Below are 18,815 nucleotides of genomic sequence, written 5' to 3'. Positions count from 1 at the left end.
CTTCTGGAGAGCTTAAAATGCTGGATAAATATAATGGCAATAATAATCATTATGATTATGTTATACTTATTGAGAAATCACTTAATAAACCTGCATTAAGCAGAGGCCATGTAGAAGACATCTTACTAGAAATGAGTGGGATTTACAAAGATGTCCAGGGCTTTGTTCCTGGGGTCAGAGGAACACACGGGGCGAGACCAGGTGGGGAATGAAGGTGAGAGAAAGAGAGAATGGAATGCAGGTTTGGACAGTCTCTCTGGGGCCATTGTCTTTCAATGATAATAACAATGATGATGATTGATGATGAGCAAGACAGTTTCCATTTTAGAGATGAGGAGACTGAGGCTCAGAGAGGAGGAGTGACTTTCCCAGGGGAAAGCAGAGGGGCTGGCATTCAGATCCAGGATCGTGGGATCCCAGAGACCGCTGGCTTCCCCCTTCCTGGAGCTCCCTCCACCCCCAGGCTCCTGGAAGGTGCTGAGCATCTGGGGAACCCAGTGTCCTTCTCCTTCCCTCCGCCAGGTACCTGAACTACTTTGCCACCAAAGCGAGCCCCACGGGTGTGATCCTGGACCTCTGGGAGGCTCTGCAGCAGGACGACGGGGACCTCAACAGCCTGGCCAGTGCCTTGGAGGAGATGGGCAAGAGTGAGATGCTGGTGGCCGTGGCCACTGACGGGGACTGCTGAGCTGCCCCAGCTGTGGCTGGTAGGGACTGGCAGGAGGCGGGCACAAGGAGGCCTGGGACAGCCTCCTGTGGGGCAGGTAGTCAGGCCTCCACTGCCCCCGGCTCACAGCCGGAGTCACCCTCCACTCTTCCTGTCCTTGCCCTGCCCCCAGACCACGACCAGCCTTAGGAAATCCATGTCCTCTGTCGGGAGGACCCAGTGCCCCTTCTCCATCCCCTGCCTCTCTCCTGACCTCAGACGTCCGTGCAAGCCCCAAGGTGGGGCTGAGGCCTCTGGAGGCAGCTAAAGGAGCAAGGAGGGGCCACTCCCAGCCCCGGGACCTCTGGGTTACGTTTGTTATAGTTGCGTTCTTCATTTTCTCCCTCAGTTCTTGATTCTCCCTCCTCCCTGAGCCCCTTGTCCTTTCACACCATTTTCCTCTTTTAAGAGTCAAGTACAATTCACACAAACTGCTTTCGCCTGTCCAAAAGCAAAAAGGAAAAGGAAGGAAAGAAAGAAAGTTTCAGACTGCTAGTAAGGCTCAGAGAAGAAGAAAAACACCAAAACCACAAGGGAAAAGAAAAACCCAGTTTCTTAGGAAACGCAAGTGATTTATTATCCAGATATTTGGATAAGTCCTTTTTAAGAAAAAAAAGAAAATGAAAAACAACACAAAAAATAGAAAACTCTTTTCTTGAGTGTGGATGAGTGTGGGCGTGCTCATGGCCAGGGGTGTGTGTGTGTGTGTGTGTGTGTGTGTGAATCAGGGAGAGAGAGACTGCACAGGGAACACTTTGCTGCTAATGATCCCATCTTAGACTACATCCTTACAAGGCCTCAGTTTCCCCAGTTGTACAGGGTCAGATGGGGTTTTAGCCGTGGTACCATGTTTCTCTCTAAAATCTTAAGCAGATGCTGAATCCATAAAGCTGAGGAGCTCTGAGGTCTGGAGCGGGGTGGGGTCCTCCCTCCCTCCCACAGCCCCGGCAGATGCCCCACAGGCTCCTCTGGGCTCCTGGGAATCCAGACGAAGAAGCCCTGCGATGGAAAATGTGGCGGGCCAGGCCGGCTGTGAGCCAGGGAAAATGTTTCCAGTGCCATTGTCTGGTGGCTCCTGGAGAGGGGCTATGGCCCAGAAGTGGGGCCCTAGCAGAGAAAGAAGTGGGGGATGTGCGGCCCCCATGGATACCCCTCTCCTTCACCCCTAGGGTGGGGCCAGCCAAGACACCTCCCACCCAGCAGCCTCCAGACCAGGAGGGCTGGAGCAGGATGGCATTCTCTTAATGCCCAGGAATCTAGGATCCACCCTTCCCCAGCCTCAGTTTCTCCTTCTGTGAAACAGAAGGGATGGGTTAGAGGGCCTCTCTGGCTGCAGAAGCCTGCGCTTCTGGGCCTCGGTGTGCCTTTGAGGAACACGTTAGCCGTCAGCCCTGCAGCGGGAGGCTGGGAGGTGGGTGGCCCAGCCATGTCACACGCCTGCTGAGCGGAGGAGGAAGGGCGGAGGGCTACTTTCCCACCTCTGATCTCCACAGGCACCTCCCGTCCACCCACTTCTCACCCTCCCACTGCAGTCTGGGAGATCCTGAAGTAAGCTTTGAACAGGCAGGGTTGCCAGAGCAGAGGGGCTGGTACACCCTCACCAGCCTGTTCCAGGATGTTCCAAAGGGGCCCTCAGGGTCCCTTCCCGGCTGTCTGGCCATGGCTGGGACCTGGATCTTGCAGCTGGCACAGAGGCCTCATCAAAGGCCTCTCCTCCTTGGCACCCAGGGCCAAGCAAGTGCCAGCTCCCCCGACAACTCTGGGCACTGACCCCAGAGCTTGCCGCGGCAGGGCCGTGAGCAGCCACTGGGACTGCCTGGGCATGTCCTGGCCTTTGAAAGTCCTGTCTCCTGGGAGGGAAGCAGGTTTGGGGCTGCAGTCCACCCAGTGCCCCCAGCCTGGCTTCCCTGCCATGGACTCGGGAGCTTATGGGGGTTCTCACCACCCAGCAGCTCCCTTCGGGGTGGGTTGGCTGTGGGCAGACGAGGGCCTGCTCAGTTTGAGAGAGGATTCCTTCTATCAGGGCTGCTCAGGGGGCCAGCCTGCATCCGGGGCTGGGCCCCCAGGGCTGAGATCACGGCTCTTTACCCCAGTGCCTGTGTGGACGTTGCCTCAAAGGCAGCGAGCCTTCTCTGCCAAAGGTGCACGTCCGCTGTGGGCTTAGCTTCCCTGGTCACTCCTAGCCCAAGTCATGTGGGCCTGTGTGATGGCCTGGCCCTGAGGGCAGCCTAACCAGTGCCGCAAGGAGCTCTAGTGGTGCGGTCCCCAGCACAGGCTCTAAAATGCCCCCAGGCAGCCCGGAGTCCAAAGACCAGCACTCGAGCTCCAGCTTTGCTGTTAAACTGCTGTGTGACCCCAGGCATATGACTGCCTTCTCTGGGCCTCGTTTCCTTTTTATACCCAGAAGGCCCCGCAGCTGCCGTTTGAGGCCCTTTGGGTTCTGACACGCTGTCATTCTCGGCTTCTGATGGGAACCCTGGTGGGTAGGCGTTGACCCAGGTTGGCCATGCCCCTCCTCCCCGCCCCACCCTCAGAAGCCGGCCTGCTCAGCGCCAGGAACGGGAGCTCTTGGTGGCTGAAGGCAGGCCAGCCACCCAGGTGCCGTAATCTGATTTCCAGAAATCGTGTACCAGGGCCTGGAGCACAGAAACGATCAGTTGGAGCCTCCCGGGAGGGTTCAGACTGTCCGGCTTGATAAGAAAAGCCCGGAAAGGGTTTGCAGTCTCCATCAATCTGCCGAGGCTGCGGTCGCTCCGACCCCACACCGCCCGCCTCGGGTGGGACCGAGGTTTGTCCTCTTGTTCGGGCCCGAGAGGCAGCCGCACGGGGCCGGGTCCCCCGAGCGGCAGATTAGGGGCCACTGCGGGGCTCGCCCGGCCCTCGCGCGGCCGGTTACATGTCTCGTCTCTGAGTGTGCTTGCGCATGCGTGTGTGTGTGTGCTTCTATCCTCGGGCACATCAGGGTGCCCCTCCAGGAACATGTCCTGACCTGTGTGTGAGCGAGTGCCCTCCTCGCGTCCCCAGCTGGGGCGTCTGGAGCGGGCGTGCCTGTTTGCCCCCCCTGGGTCCACAGGGTCACTCGGTGTATCTTTTACGTGCCTCTCCTCCGCCTTCTCTCGCAGTGCCCGGCTCCCGAGCTCCGGGCTGGGGGTCCTCCTGAGGGCATGGGGGACCTTCCCCATCGCCTAGACGATCCAGGGCCCTCTGGTCCCTTCTCCCAGCAACCAGGCAGCTGAGCCAGGTCCCTTAGCAGGCCCTCTGAGGGGAGGTGACCAGGAGCCTGGGTGCAGGGAGCAGCTCTCCTGGGGGCAAAGGGCGGGACCCCCCCTGCCCGGGCCGTGGACATTGTTATATGTCCCCGGATGCAGGGATGGCCCCAATCCCACCTCTGTTTATGTAAACTTCAACCTGTAAATAACGTTTAGCATTCCTATTGTAACAAAATTAATTTTTATGAAATAAATTATATTTCCTAGTCTAAAAAAAAAAAATCCAGGTTGTATTCTGTTGTCTTCCTGACTTTCCATCAGCAGTTGGGAATGACCTTCCTGGTTTTCTCAAAATTCCATGTGTTTGGGGGCTGCGGTGTGTGTGTGGGGTGGGGGGCCACTGTCAGAGCTATCTGAGCTCTTGGAAATGAGCAAGCCCAACTTCCTCATTTTACAGAAGGGAAAACTGGCCCAGAGAGGGATAAGGACTTCCCCGGGGTCACACAGCAAGTTAGAGCCCATTGCTGGATGTGGATCCCGGTCCCTGCTCCTCAGTCAGTGCTCTCAGTGCATAGCATTCGTAGAATATGTTCAGGGCGCAGTCATTGGAGCCTGCCGTGGGCTAGGTGATGGGCGGGAGGAGGAATGACAGAGATGAAGCCCCTGGCATCCCTGTCTGCCTGCAAGAAGTTCAGAAGGGTGCATCCCTGCTGGGGCTGAGGCTGAGGCTGAGGTCAGTTCAGAGCACTCACCTGGGACATAAGAAGATCACGCAGGCAGAACGGGCATGATGGGTGGACTGGGATCGTGTGGCCTGGGACCTAGGGCTGCCATGCATGGTTGGGCAGGTTACACACTGGACAAGACTACCATATCTAGGGGAGAGTGGTGCCATTCCCACACAGATTGTAGATTTGTGTATTTACTGTGAGATGTTTCCAGCAGATGGCAGTAAAGGGTCTTATAAAATCAACATATTGGTGTTAATTTTGCCACAGACGGAAGTGTCTTGAGGGGGCGTTTTTTTCTAGTTTGCAGGAAGGTGCACCAAGGCCTGTTTCAGCTGGTCCCCTCTGCCCTGTGGACCCCAGGTCTCCCTGTGTGAGTTGAGTCTGGTCCCAGCATTTCCCAGCATGCACTGCCTGCTCTGAGAGTGGATTCTGTGGTCTCATCATTTTGGGGTGAGAGCACCCTCTCACCCTGTTGTAGAGGTTCACGGTGGCCATCAGCACATTAAAGGCTCTGAGAAGGCCCGTGTGAGAAGCTGTTGTCCTTGTATAAACAGGGTGTCCCAGATTTTTTGGCCATGGAACTCTTTTCTAGCCTTTTCATGCCCTGAAGCATGTGGTACCTGTGGGCCCTGCCAGCTCTGACTTTTGGGGACCTGTGGCTCTGGGACATGTGCCAGGTATTGCCTGGCTGTCCCCTGGGGGTAGGGAGCACCTGGGGGCTAGGTCCTTTGGGAGCTCATGGCCTAGTGGGGGAGGGGGGCACACTTGCACATACACGCACAGCGCCACCACTCAGATTGTCATCATTCCTAGGGACGCTGAGTGCCTGGAGCCATCGCCTTCCGGTGGTGGTGGGGGGGTGGTGTGAAGGAAGAGATGGGGTTATAGCCTGAGGTGGGGCAGTAGCCCAGGGAGGCGGTGGGCAGAGTAAGATGTGGGGCAGTTATTTCATACAAATAGCCCCACAGGCAGGCAGATGGTCTGGGGTACCCCCAGGAATCAAGAGAACCCATTTAAACCCCCTTTCCCTCTGCCTGCAACCTGAGCAGGAGTGCCCCTCCTTGTCACCTGTCTCTTGGTGGGGTGCAGAGTTCTGGCCCGGGAAGCAGGGGGCCCGGGTTCTAGTCCTGATGCTATGCAAGTCACTGTCCCTCCCGCAGCCTCAGTTTCCCCATTCATGAAGTGTGGGGCTTAGACCTGCTGCTCGGCAAGGGCCCTCTGGCTGGTGTAGTTCTGCAATTTGGGGGGTCCTGGTTCTAGACCGGGGTATGACAGCTCCACCCTTTGGACCCCCCTCTGTCACAGTCCCAGGAATGGACGAGGAAAAACCAGAAGTGGGCAGAACACAGGCTGGTTTGAGCCTGTGACCAAGTGGCTGCCCAGTGAAGTGCCTAGAGCAGGGCAGCGAGGTGACAGAGCTGGCACACGTGCCCAGCCAGCTGGCCAGCCTGGCATGACCAGCGAACTTCAGGCCACCAGCTGTTGCCCAAAGGTTGCTGTGTAGGCGCGCGCCACCGGCTGCCCCCCCTCCACCAGGGGCCACAAGAAGAGAAAATCCATTCCGACCCCGGACAGTACTGGAAGTCAGACACAGGAAGAGCTCATCCAGTTCCGTTTAGCAAAGTTTTCCAGACTTTCGCCCATTTTAATTGAAAATATGATACATGCTTATGGTTTAAAAAAATTCAAAAGGTCAAAAGAATAGGTGAAAAGTAGATCCCCCTCCTTCTCCTGCCTCACCCCACCACCCTCCCTCCCCCATAGAGCCAATTGTTACATTTCTTACATACCCTCTCAGGAAGGCCTATGCAGATACAAACATATATCTGTACATGTAAATATTTAAACAAAATGGATTTGATCCAGGAGTCTCAACTCCTTGAGGTATAAACGTGAAATAGTTTTATTTTTCCAATAACTGCTTGGAAATTCACTTTGTCAACACCTTCTTTCCCTCTGGATAGCGGGCTTCCTTAGTGATGTCTCCATGGAGGGCCCTAGCTGTTCCCTCCCTTGCTGTTACTAAGACCGTCTCTTTTGGTTGCCATGCCTCAACCCGTCCATCTTGGAGCTCCAGCCTCAGCTTCAACTGAAGCCCTGGGAGCGCCCAGTACAGGCCACTGGGCGGCCGCCTGCCCTCCACGCCTCCCCGTCTCCCTCTCTTCACAGCCTTGGCCATCCACTCCCTGCTCCTGACAGGGGGACATCTCCTCCCCCCACCCCCTTATCACTTCATGGAAAGAGCTGTCATCAAACCAATTGTGGCTCTGGGCACTGGGCGCAGGCCTCTCACACCAAGAACCCAGGCTTCTCAGAGCCGGGCGCTAGGGAATCGAGTGAGCATTCTTAACGCGTTGCTGTCTCTAACCACAATCCCTGCCCTGGATACGGCATTCCAGGGACAAGAGGAGCTCAGACCAGGAACTCCCAAGTCCTGGTTTTTCAAAACATTGCCAGGGCAGGGAGTAGGTTCCATGCTCACCACACTGTGTCAATCAGTCCCTGGTCCCAGGGCTGGGCAGCACACACTGCCCTCGGAGCCCACAGTCTATAGGCGGCAGAGAAACAATGGGCAAGGGGACTGGAGAAGCTCAGAGAGGTCCCGACTACGCCTGGGAGTCCAGAAAGGCTTTCTGGAAGAGTCGATACTTTAGAATGCTAGGGTTGGCTTCCCTGAGACATAGCTTCTCAATTAGGCATTCTGTGGGAGAGGCTTTTAGGCAAAAGTTTGCAGTAACTTTCTTTTATGAAACTTCTTACCACGAGAAGATACTGATGTCCTTTGAGCAGGCGATGGGCCAGATGCGAAAGCTGCCATCTGCCAGGGGTGCCAAAAGGCTCTGAGGGCCCTGTTGGGGTGTGCGCATGGGTGGGGGTGTGAGTGGCTATCCTCTCAGTGACCCTAACCCAGGAGAAGGAGGGAGTCTGGGGGAGGGGCACCAATGAGTCCATGCTATTCCAGCAGCCATGAGGGGCTGGCCCGGCCCTGGCCTCACTGTGGGTGATTTGAGTCCGCCCATCCCAGTTCCTCGGCCTAAGAAGCTTCCCCAAGGAGAGGGTCTGGGATACCTGGAAATTCAGCCAATATTTATCGATCTAATCCATAGATGGGCCCAATGACGGGGATGTGGGGAGACGAACCAGACCTGGACTTGAACCCCAAGCAGCTCACAGCAGAATAAAAAGTGAATTCCCTGGTACTCCAGGACCGGCAGCGGTCAGAGCAGCGGCCAGCCTGAGAGTGGTACCAACAGGGCACGAGGGAGCACCACTCCACCCTGCAAGGTGATGGTATTCAGGCCGGTGGAGACTGGGGTGGGTGGAGGGCTGGGTCCAGGGGACACCAGGTGGGGGAACAGCATGACCACAGGTGTAGAGGTAAGAAAGCCCACAGTGGGGACAGCGGGCTAGTGGAGTCAGAGAGAGGGCAGGATCAGGCCGGGGGTCTGGGCAGGACAGAGGGGCCAGGCTGACCCCACTGCCACAGGGGCATGGCTCCCTATAAGGCCCCCGACTCAAGGTTCACCCAGATCTGCTCCCGACGTGGGATCGGCTCACGGAAGTCCCCGAATGCCAGGCCTCAGGGCTCTGTCCACAGGCCAGGGGTCGAAAACAAGTGTCCCCAGGATCCAAGCTGCCCGTCATGTGAACGAGAGAAGCAGCCACATCAACACTTCACAAAGAAATGTGCCCTCTCAGCTGTTTCTCGAAACAAAAGGCTGTCTCAGCAGATCGCTCACTTCCCACTTTCGTTAGCAGCCTGGGTCTCTACTTGAGTGAAACGGAGGAGAAACGGTCTGTTAAATGGCCTCACACATCTGGCCTCAGCACAATGGGTGAGCAACAGGGGCAAGTAGAGACTGTGGCTAAATGGAGACCACACAGCCCACCAGAAGTGGAAGGCCCTCCCGGCTGGCTCAAACTTATGGTTGCCAGACAGGACCGAGTGCCCAGGATGGCTCCATCCTCCTGCTCTTAGAAACCAGAAGTCAGGATCAGGATTTGTTTGTAAAAGCATTCTGTTTGTAAGTGTTGGCTCAAATTCTTTTAAACACCGTGCAGGCCAAACGAGACCCACCCACTTTGTGATGTGCTGGGCTGTGGGAGCTGCAGACGGGTTCTGAAGACAGGGCCAGGCTCAGAGCTGCTCTGGTTCAGGTGTTCGCTGGCTGGGACAGGGTCCCGAGCCCCCAGCCCTCTCTACAGACAGCCATGGGGCCCTGCCTGGGCACCGCTTTCCCCAGGATGCATCAGGACAGCGGCGCCTGCCCCAGTCCCCTCCCACAGCCCTCCATGGCATGGTCCTCGGCCGGCCCTCTTCCCAGGAGCCTCTCCTCTGCTTGATGAAACCCAGGGCAGGGCCTGGCTGCCAGGCCCTCAGCTCCCAGCAATTCCCCTACTACCAGGTGCCCAGGGACAGATGCCCAGTATTCACACCAGTAAATACTGTGATTACCCCAGGGGGTTACACTGGGCAGAGGCTGCCTCTGAGAACTACAGGGGTTCATTGGGATCCATTCCACAGACTTCCAGGATGGCACAGGTGGGGGTCCTTGGCCACCATCTAATCCATTCTCAACTGATGCCGGAATTCCCTCCACAGTGGCCCAAACATGGACTTGTCCAGTATCTGTTTGAATACTCCCAGAGATGGGGAACTCACTACTTACTATTAGTAACAATAATAGCTGGCATTCTTGAGTGCTTACTCATTTCCACTGTAGGGACCGATTTTACCCTCAAGAATCACTAGGAATACATCTAAGTCTTCCACTCCCTGACAGCTTTTTAAATATTTGAAAACAGCTCTCATGGTCCACCCTAGAGCCGTTTCTCCTTCATCCAGATGCTCCCAGTTCCTCACGTGGCACAGCCCAGCATGCACGTGCCCTTTTGTGCTCCTCGGGTTTCTGGTGGCCTGCCTGTCTCCTCCGCTCCCACAGAGAGGTGCCCTCGTCACAGAGTGTGGGAGGCATAAAGCCACCAGCATCCGGGAGGTGCTGAGCACAGGGCTGGGCCCTGAGGAGGCTCAGGAAATAGAAGCTACCATTATCCACAGTCCCGGCTCAGTGCGGGTTCAAGCGGACAAGCTTTGGGGTCTGCCTGACCTGAGTGTGAACCAGACTCCATCATCTGCTTCCCACGTGGCCTTGAGCAAACTGCTTACACTCCTGGGACCTCAGATATTCAAACAACAAGATGGGGATGACAAGCCCTTCCTCACAGACTTACTGTGAGGATTAAATGAGATAAGTGTAAATATTGAGAGGGATAAGCATTAGTCCTTTTCCATTTTGTCATCATCAGCATCAATAGCAGTTGCAGGTGTGTCACTAGACTATTAGTATCACCTCTCTTATTCTGAGTTCTATACTTCTATTTATACAGCCTAAGCTTCCCCCTTAGATGAAGATGAGAAGGAATAGTTCCCTGCATTTGCAGACACTTGAGATCACAAAGCACTTTCAAGTGTATCATGTCAGTGGCGCCCCATACTTTTCCTTCTCATGCAGCCAGGAGAAGGCCAGTGAGTCACATGGCTAGGGTCAGTCCTCTCCTGACTCCTGGTCCAGTGCTCCCGCCACAGCCTCACACAGTGGAGAACATCGCCCAGCTGCAGCTCCGCCTCCCCAGCCTGCACCGTCCCTGACATTGACACCCCCTTGGCCTTCCCAAACACCTTCATACCAATCCCCTCCTTGGTCTCCAGATCAGCCCTCTACTGCCTCCGCTGGAGATGAGAGGACAGGTACTCTCCTCCCGGCTTTACACATGGGGAAACACAGACCCAAGCACAAGTAGCCCCTTGCCCTCCTGGTTGGGACCAGAGCCCAGTGTTCTGGCTTCTCCCTGAGCTCCCTCCCCTGGAGACCAGGGACCTTCCCATGGGACCCCTTGTTGAGATGGAGGCTCTGGTCAAATGTGGTGGGGCTCCAGAGTCCTTGGATAACTGGACCCAGGCCTGGCTTCCAGGCCTGCCAGGTGGCCTGCTCCTGGGCCCATCAGCAAAGAGGTTCTGCCCCATTCATAAGCAGTCTGGAAACCCAGAAGGCTCCTCCCTGAACTGGGGAAATGGAGCCAGCACTGGCCGGGAAGGTAAGCAGAGCTAGAGTGGTCCCTCCGACACACATCCCACTCAACCCGCCCTCCTCCAACAAGCCTCGCCACCCTTGGTTTCTCACACCCTCCTTCTCCTGGTTGCCCTCCTTCCTCTCTGCCCATTCCCCTGTCCCCTTCACGGGCTAGGCTGTCCCTTCAACTCAATCTTTAAATCTTGGAGCTCTGCAGGGCACTGTCCTGGGCTCCATCTTCCCCTCCTTTTGGTTTATGTCACCCGCGCCCACAGCTTCAACTCCCACCTCGCGCAGACAACGCCCCATGTTAGGCCTCCAGCCCTAGCCTCTCCCTTGAGCTCTAGATGCCCACCTGACATCACCCCCCGGTGCCCTGAAGGCACCTCAGACTCAACATTCCAAATCGGAACTCAGGATCTGCCCCAAACCTGGGCCTCTGCTGGCATTTCCTGTCCCAGGAGAGGCCCCATCATCCACCCAGGTGAGCACACTGGGGCCCTAGTCATCATCCTTGCCCCTTCCACCTCGCTCCGCCCTGCCTCATATTCACTTGTCCATTCCATCTTCTCAACATCTCAGGGTTTCCAAGCGAATAGGCTCCTGGCTGTTCATGCATTCAGTATTCATTCAGCAATCACTCGCTCTGTGTGGGGCAGTGTGCAGGCCCCGTGCAAACAGAGACGAGCCTGGCCCAGCCCTCCCTCCAGAGCTGGTGAGGGTAAGGCAGGTTCAGTCTCAGCCTGACACAATCCTGCTCAAGTGAAACAAGCCTTCACCGCTCTAACGGTGGTGGAGGAAACACCAGTCGACAGACAGCAAACAAACAAGATCTATAAAGATACAATACGTTACAAATAAGGCAGGGCTATGAGCAAGGACAACTGTGAAAGTCTGGGAAGACCACTTCAGAGCTTCCAAGACAGTCATGAGAAACCCTATCTCAGAGAGAAGGAAGCTCAGAGAAGTGAGGTTGACATCCCCACCAAGTCACTTGTCCATTTATGACCAGTGAGCCCCAAACTGAAAGCAGCAGCTAAGAGGCTGAGAAGCCAAGCAGGGCTGTTGACAGACTCACCCTGTGGGGAGACAAGAATTGGAGTTAAGGGCCTACAAGGAGGAGAAGCCCGGCCAACAACTCAGGCTTTCAACTGGGATCCCTGCAAGGCCACAGCCTAGGAGTAAAGGCTCACAGGAAACAGATCAGGCCTTAAAAAGACTGAAACCCAGCACTCTTTATCCCCTACTCCAACCGCCTACCAGAAGCTCAAGTTAGTTCAGAGCCTCTAGAGATCAGAGTCTCTGTAAGTTTTCATTTACAATCGCTAGCATTCAATCAAAAATGAGCGGACATGCCAACAGACAAGACCAAGAAAAATAACAGATAACAGAAATTCCACGTACAAACATCTGAATGAATGCGGCCCTGATTCTGGTCATCAGGTTGACCCCTGAGTCCAGACATCTAGTGGACTCAGGACCCAGTTCTCTCCACCTGCCCGAGGGGAAACAGATTCCTGACCTTTGACACCAGGAACTAGATCCGAAGCCTCATGCTGGACAGAGACCGTGCTCTCACAGACACTGAGTCCACTTTCACACCAAGAACAAATCCTCACCCCACAGAGACCAGAGCCCCTGACCCCCGCTGAGGTCCCAGCCAGCAGCCAGCATCAACCATCAGACACACATACATGAAGAACCTTCCAGATGATTCCAGCCCCCAGCCTTGGAGTCTTCCAGCTGAGGATGCAGACACCATGGAGCAGAGACAAGCCATCCCCGCTGTTCCCTGTCTGAATTCCTGACCCACACGATCTGTAACATAATACACGGTTGTTCTACACCACTACGTTTTGGGGTCTTTTGTTTTGCAGCCACAGTAACTGGAAGAGAGAGGGAGTAAAGTTCCATTTCTTGATCCCAGTGCTGGTGGTATGGATGCGTCTACTGTGTGATCAGTCGTAAACTCGGCACTTAGGATTTGTACACCAGTCTACGTGTAGGTTATACGCCCATAAGAAAACGTCAAACAAGAAACAAAAGAAACGGTGGAAAGAATGCATTGGGGAGTGTGAGGGTGAAGGGCTGATGGATGCTGCAGGCTCCTGAGCAGGTGGAAGGGGAGGGGATGGGATCGGGAGCCAGAGGAGGACCACACCTAGGACGGACGGGGCAACTTCCCTATTGTAACTGGAGAGACAGAGAAACAAGGAGCTGACGGGGGCAGATCTGTGCTGAGAAACGAGGATGCTCCTCTCTGGTGGCTTCTGACAAGGCCATCTCAGGATGGCGTGTGTTCAGGGATTTGAGGCAAGTGGAGGAGGAAGGTGGCAAGAGTTCCTATGGAGAGCAGGAGCAAGACGTGTCGTGGGAATGCTGGAATCCTGGAGGCCCCTCTCAGGGTGGTAACCATGGCCTCAGGGTGGAAACACTGGCCTGCTGGGGACCTTCTCCAACAAGGCTCATCTGCTCAGGTGTAGGGGGCTTTACCCAGGGTCGGCCAGCAGTGCCACTAGGAGACGAGGGACATGGGAGTTTAGGGTATTACTAAGATGTTACTGAAATGATGGACTGTGGGATCTGAACTGGCTGAGGGTGGAAAAGCCATAGAGGGGAGACTCAGGGGTCAAGGACTGGTCTCCAGGAGGTCCAGAACTTTCCCAGAGGGAGCAGCTGAACACAGCAGGTAGAGGTGGTTAGTCAGAGTGGGGGACTTGAATTAGTGATGTGGGAGCAGAGAATTATGGGTCAGCAGTTACAGATGGTTCCTTATCTCCCAGGATCCATGTGCCCTGCTTGGGGGCGCAGTAAACCGTACAAAGCAGCCCCCTGAGCCAGCCCAGCCTGCGAGCACTGCAGTGACAGGGCGGGGCCACAAGATGGGAGCATCGGTCTGCAGACCCCGTGCCTGGTGACGTCTGCTTCCACCTGGCTGGCTTCCTCCTGTGCCGGGGCTGTGCGGATACTCAGGCTCTGCCTACTGCTTCATGGCCTACAGGTCAGCGGGCTTTGGGCAAGATGAGGAGCTTGGGTGACCCCCCCCACTCCCAACCACCTTTGATGGAGCCCCTGACTGGGCTCTGGAGGCAGAAAAGCATCGATCCGAGTCTTGGCTCTGCTACTTACTAGCTGTGTGACTCCGAGCAAGATGCTAACCTCCCCGCACCCCAGGCTCCTCACATGCAAAACAAGGCTAACTAGAGTGCCTACCTCACGGGGCTGTGCCTTGGACTCAAGAAGATGGTCCCTGCTGGGGACAGCCAGAGCAGCAGCCTCCTTGACAGTAAACCCTGGCTTCCTTGACAGCAACTGGTACTACTTCTTGGGTGCCTACTCTGTGCCACATAGAAGGCTGTTAGGTCGGTATCAGATGAGGAAACCGAGGCTTGACTTCCCAGGGATACGTAAACAGCACCCAAGCCCAGGGCAATCTGGCTCCAGTTCCGTCCACCACACCAGGCAGCCTCCCTTGGTATCACCTCCCAGCTCCCAGGACCAGGAGCGAGTCCTTTGGTAATAACAGTGAGATGGCTTCCCTCCGGCACTCAGAACCTTTCAGGGCATTTCCAAGCCGAGGAGGAGTGACAGGATCTTTTCTCAAAGGTGTGAGAGTGGTAAAATACCAACCCAGAGGAGAGCCTTGGGAGGTTTTGAGTTTTCCTTCCTTCCTTCTCCTTCTTCCTCTCCCCTCTCCTGTTCCTTCTCCCCCTGCCTCTTTCTCCCTGCCTTCTTTTTCTCCTTCTTGTGCATTTCGGAACAATGAAGACCCCAGTGGGTGCGCAGCATTTACCATTTACAAACGTTTTCCCTGACTTTCTCCAATAGAGCTTGAGGTGGTTGTCATCAACTCCGCTCAGCTGCAACGCCCCACGCTCCTCATCTCCACCCCAGACACAATGTAGGGGACCCTCAAGGCAGAAACGTGTGGCCACTCCATTCCTAGGCACTTATCAAAAGGGGCCAGTCACCGGGGCCTGCCACACCAGCCCCGCCGTGCGTCCCCGCCCTGCTCCTGAAATCACTCTACTCTCAATCAGTCTTGTAAAGACACTCTCTCTGTCTCCTCTCTGCCTCCCCCTTCTTGATCCATCTCTCTTTTCTGATAACCGGTTGGGGGGATGTTTTTCTTATCTCATCACTGAAGTGCCCTCAGAAAAGAGACTTGCTCAGGGTCACTCAGCGGGTCAGAGGTGAGGCCAGAATCAGAGCCTAGGGCTTCTGACCCCAACTCTTGTGCTCCTTCCCTGATGCCCCACAGCCTGGAACATTCCCTGGGAGGCTGAGTATGCCTAAAGCTACCTGACTCATCTTGCCCCCAAGCTCGACACTACCTCAACCATCTGTCCAGCTCCTGGAGGAGAAGATAAGCCCACCCTGGTGGGGAAGCAGCCCAGCGGATGTATTAGCAACCTGTTTCCTCTCACGTCTTTCTGTGTCAATGAGGAAGGCCATCACCCCAGCCCCTTCTGAGACCCAGCCCTAGCAACCAGCCAACCCCCAGGTGGCTGGCGCCTCCCCACATCTGGAGAAAGCCCCCAGCCTCAGAGCAGGGGAGGGGGCCCCTGGTGCCTCTGCTTCTCTCAGCAGGTGTCAGAAACCGTCTCACTCATTCACATACACCTTCTCCAATCAGGACTTGCATGGAGCAAAGCAGCCAAGTGAGAAAGCACTGAAGCACGACACACACGGAACCATGATCTGGGGCTGGACCAGGAGTAGCCCTGGATCCACGGCCCTCACTGGATACAAGGACTCTTGTCCCAAATGCTGTCCCCCCCTCCCCAGCCTCACCCACCTGCTTGGTATGAAAGAAAGTCTTGGCTCTGCAGTCTGCCACTCCGTCACTGCCAGCTGTGTGCCCTAGACGCCACTTCACCTCTTTGAGCCTCAGTTTCCTCATCTGTAAAATGGGGTCAACAGTCCCATTTCACTGGGTTGTGGGGATAAAAAGAGAGAATGGTCATGAAAATGCTTTTTAGAGGAGTTTTTTCAAATGTAATGAAGGCTAAAATTAAGGCCTGAGGACCCTCTCCAAAATAAATTCTCTACCACATCTGGGGGGAAGGGCTCTTCCTTGGAGGTGAAGGAAATTTGCAGCGAGGGCCTGGCATCTACCGCCTCATTTAGTGCCTGGACTTCAGACAGGTTTAGTACGGAATGTCGCCACCCTCCACCTGTGCGACGGGCGCGGGGCGGGAGCGCAGGGAGGAGACACGAGGGAAGAGTTTGCAAGCCGGGAGGCGCCGGCGCGGGCGGCCCGGGGCGGGGCGGGGCGGGGGCGGAGCCCGGCCTGCGGCCCCGCCGAGCCCCGAGTCGCAGTGGCCGCGGCGGCCGGGGAGGCAGCGGCGGCGGCGGCGCGGCGGCGACAGTAAGTGCGGGCCGGAGGTCGCGCGCGGGCCTGGCCCCCGACTGGCTCTTCGGGCTCCGGGTCGCGCCTGCGCTCGCGCTCTCGGCGGCCTCCCTCCCCGGCCCTCCTGGGGCTGCTCCCCGGCCCCGCGGGACCCCAGCCCCGGCCCTCCTGGTCGGCGCCTCTCGCGGCGCCCCTCCCGCCGCCCGTCTTCTTCCTCCCGGCTCCCCCTCTCCCTCTCCCTCTCTCTGGGGATCTGTCTCCTTTCTCCCCTCCCCCTCCTCGTGGATTTCCTGAGACTGGACCTCACTGCCTGGATGTGGGGGGCCTGGGTATGGACAAGGCACCCCAAAGTATCCAGTAGGTGCCTGACTCTTGGTCCAAATGGGGGAGCCTGAGGCTGGGGGTGTCCACAACCCCAAGGAGGATTCTGCCATGGCCTCTGGGTGGTGCCCTCTGTTTCCCAGCAATGCTTTCCCATAGGTTAGCTTCAAAGTCCCCTACACCCATTTCACAGATAGGGAAATCGAGGCACAGAGGGGAGACTGACAGCCAGGGTCAGAAACCTCCTTGGAACCAGCACCCAGTTCCCGGCCAGGGGGTGGTCCGCAGTGGCTTAGAGGCCCCACAACTTTCTCCTCTTTCTGCAGAGGCTGTCCCATGCCTCAGGTCAGCCAGGGAGGGGACAGGGCCAAGCCAGGCCAGCTCCTGCGAAGGCTTGAGGAACACGCACCAGGCCACAGCCAGCCTGTCCTGGGGACGCTGGGGCTCTTCCTTACTTTTCTTTTCTTTCTTTTTTAATTCAAAAGCCAGCGGCTAGCTTTTATAAAGGGTAATAAGACTTTGCTCACTCCACTGCCCCGGCCTGTGACCCGAGTTAGAGAAAATTGCTGGCTGCTTCTTCAGAGTTCGGTCAAGGCTGAATGGTCCTGGACAAATAGACCCCTGGAGCTGAGGATGGGCCCCAGCCCAGTGTGGGCCCGCCTGGCCCCGCTGTTGGCCCCACACCATCCCTGGAGCTGGAGCATCTGGAAAGAACCACTTGTCCTTCGTCTCTTGTCCTACATGGGTCATAATAGCATTTACATTTTTAAACACTAATTCAGAAATTGTGTGTGTGTGTGCACGCGTGTGCCCACACGGTCTGGTTAGTTCATTATTGCTGGGATCCCCTCGAATCAAGGCTAGGAAAAGCTCTGCTCCACCGGCGGAGTTTCAAATAGATGTGCTGACTCGGATGCTCGGGCTTGGGCATCCGGCAGCCTCCTGCCTGCTACAGGGTGCACGCTGCCCATAGGGGAGGGTATCCTGGAAGCACAGAGTCCATTCATTCAGCAAACATCGATGAGGGTGCCCTGCAGCACTGCCCTCGCCTCTGCTCACAGCTCACTAGCCGCGAGGCCTTCACAGGACATCTGTACTTGGAGCCAGCAGACGCGGGTTCACGTGGCGGGCCAGCTTCCTCCAGGGGAGGCCGGGGAGTCTGCGTGGACTTCACACTGCTTGGCTGTGTAACCTTACTCTTGCCATTTGGTAGCTGTGTGACCAAGTTACTCAACCTTTCTGAGCCTCAGATGCTTCATCTGTGAAATGGGTCTTAGGGTAGTACCCACTATCTTAGGTGGTTGTCAGGCTCAGGTGCTAGGCACAGACCTTGGCATGCATGAGTACGGGGTTTAACTATTGGGAATTCTGACTGGATGTGGGACAAATCAAGTGCCTTTAAGGCCTCATTCTTTGCATCTGAAAAAAAAAGGGAGGCAATCATTCCTCTCCCGCCTAATTCCGAAGAATGTTGTGAGGGTCTCCTGAAATAGAGGATGAGGCTCTGTGCCCATGTGACAGGGAGTTCCCATCTCACCAGGGAAGACAGGCCCCACCCTGCCTGGCTCAGTGCTCTGGGGGAAGGCTCCCCGCCTGTGTGAGCCGAGCTGCATGTATTGATCGATGGACTGGGTGAGGAGGAAGCTACTGCAGAGGGGACTACGGAGTATCCCACCCTCAGCATTATGGAAATATTTCCCATTTGTCGAGCTGCTGCCACATCCTGGGTGCTATATGGAGCATGGAAGTAGGCATGCTGTCTCCTAGCCAGATTCAGCAGCCAGCCAGCCAAGTGACAAACCCGGGATGCCAGGGAAAATGCTGACGTTTGTTCAGCAGCTGCTACCACAGGCCAGGCGTTGCCAGCCAGCTGCAGTTAGGTGACCACTGTCAAAAGACTTCCCTAGGTTTGCAGGTGGGAAATTGAGGCTCAGAAGCACGGTGACTTGCCCAAGGCCACGTAGGCTACGGTTGCTGGCAACGTAGAATCTTCAGTTTGTCTTGGGTGCTACCACAGATAGGGAGTGGCTGTCCCCTGGTGGGATGCGATGGACAGAGCCGGGGACCTGGGAGGGAGCTGCACACCCAGGCTTGGCTGTTTACCTGACCTGTGACCTTCTGCTCTTTGGACCTCTGTTTCCTCACAAATGAGAGAGTAGACACTGAAAGGTCGCACACTGGCTTCCAGAGGCAGCTCTAGACACCATGGGTTTTTTTTAAAAAAGTTATTTGATTTGAATGACTTTATTTTTATTTATAGTTTTGTTTTTGAACAGGTAATACATTCACACAGAACTCAAAGGCACAAAAGAGTATGCAGTGAAGTCCCAGAGGATATACATACATAAATGTGGATATTCTCCTCCCCACCCACCCATCCCTGCTTTTTTGCACAAATAGTAGCATATTCTACACACTTTCCTG

General features: G+C 55.9%; 2 protein-coding genes across 2 annotated transcripts in view; both read left to right on the top strand.

The window, feature by feature from the left end:
* The window catches only part of UNC5B (unc-5 netrin receptor B), an 86,743-nt gene extending 82,535 nt beyond the window's left edge, over positions 1 to 4,208 (top strand). The window contains exon 17 of the mRNA XM_058543247.1: positions 523 to 4,208. Coding sequence (XP_058399230.1) covers positions 523 to 688 — 166 coding nt within the window. The 3' untranslated portion in view covers positions 689 to 4,208. The remainder of the gene's footprint in view (positions 1 to 522) is intronic.
* An 11,825-nt stretch (positions 4,209 to 16,033) lies between these two features.
* Positions 16,034 to 18,815, top strand: part of SLC29A3 (solute carrier family 29 member 3) — a 43,501-nt gene continuing 40,719 nt past the window's right edge. The window contains exon 1 of the mRNA XM_058543244.1: positions 16,034 to 16,088. Coding sequence (XP_058399227.1) covers position 16,088 — 1 coding nt within the window. The 5' untranslated portion in view covers positions 16,034 to 16,087. The remainder of the gene's footprint in view (positions 16,089 to 18,815) is intronic.

This window comes from Diceros bicornis, chromosome 6 (genome assembly GCF_020826845.1).
Source record: "Diceros bicornis minor isolate mBicDic1 chromosome 6, mDicBic1.mat.cur, whole genome shotgun sequence".
Classification (NCBI taxonomy): Eukaryota; Metazoa; Chordata; class Mammalia; order Perissodactyla; family Rhinocerotidae; genus Diceros; species Diceros bicornis.
The sequence above is the reverse complement of the archived record's forward strand: the minus strand, read 5'-3'. Positions and strand labels throughout refer to the sequence as shown.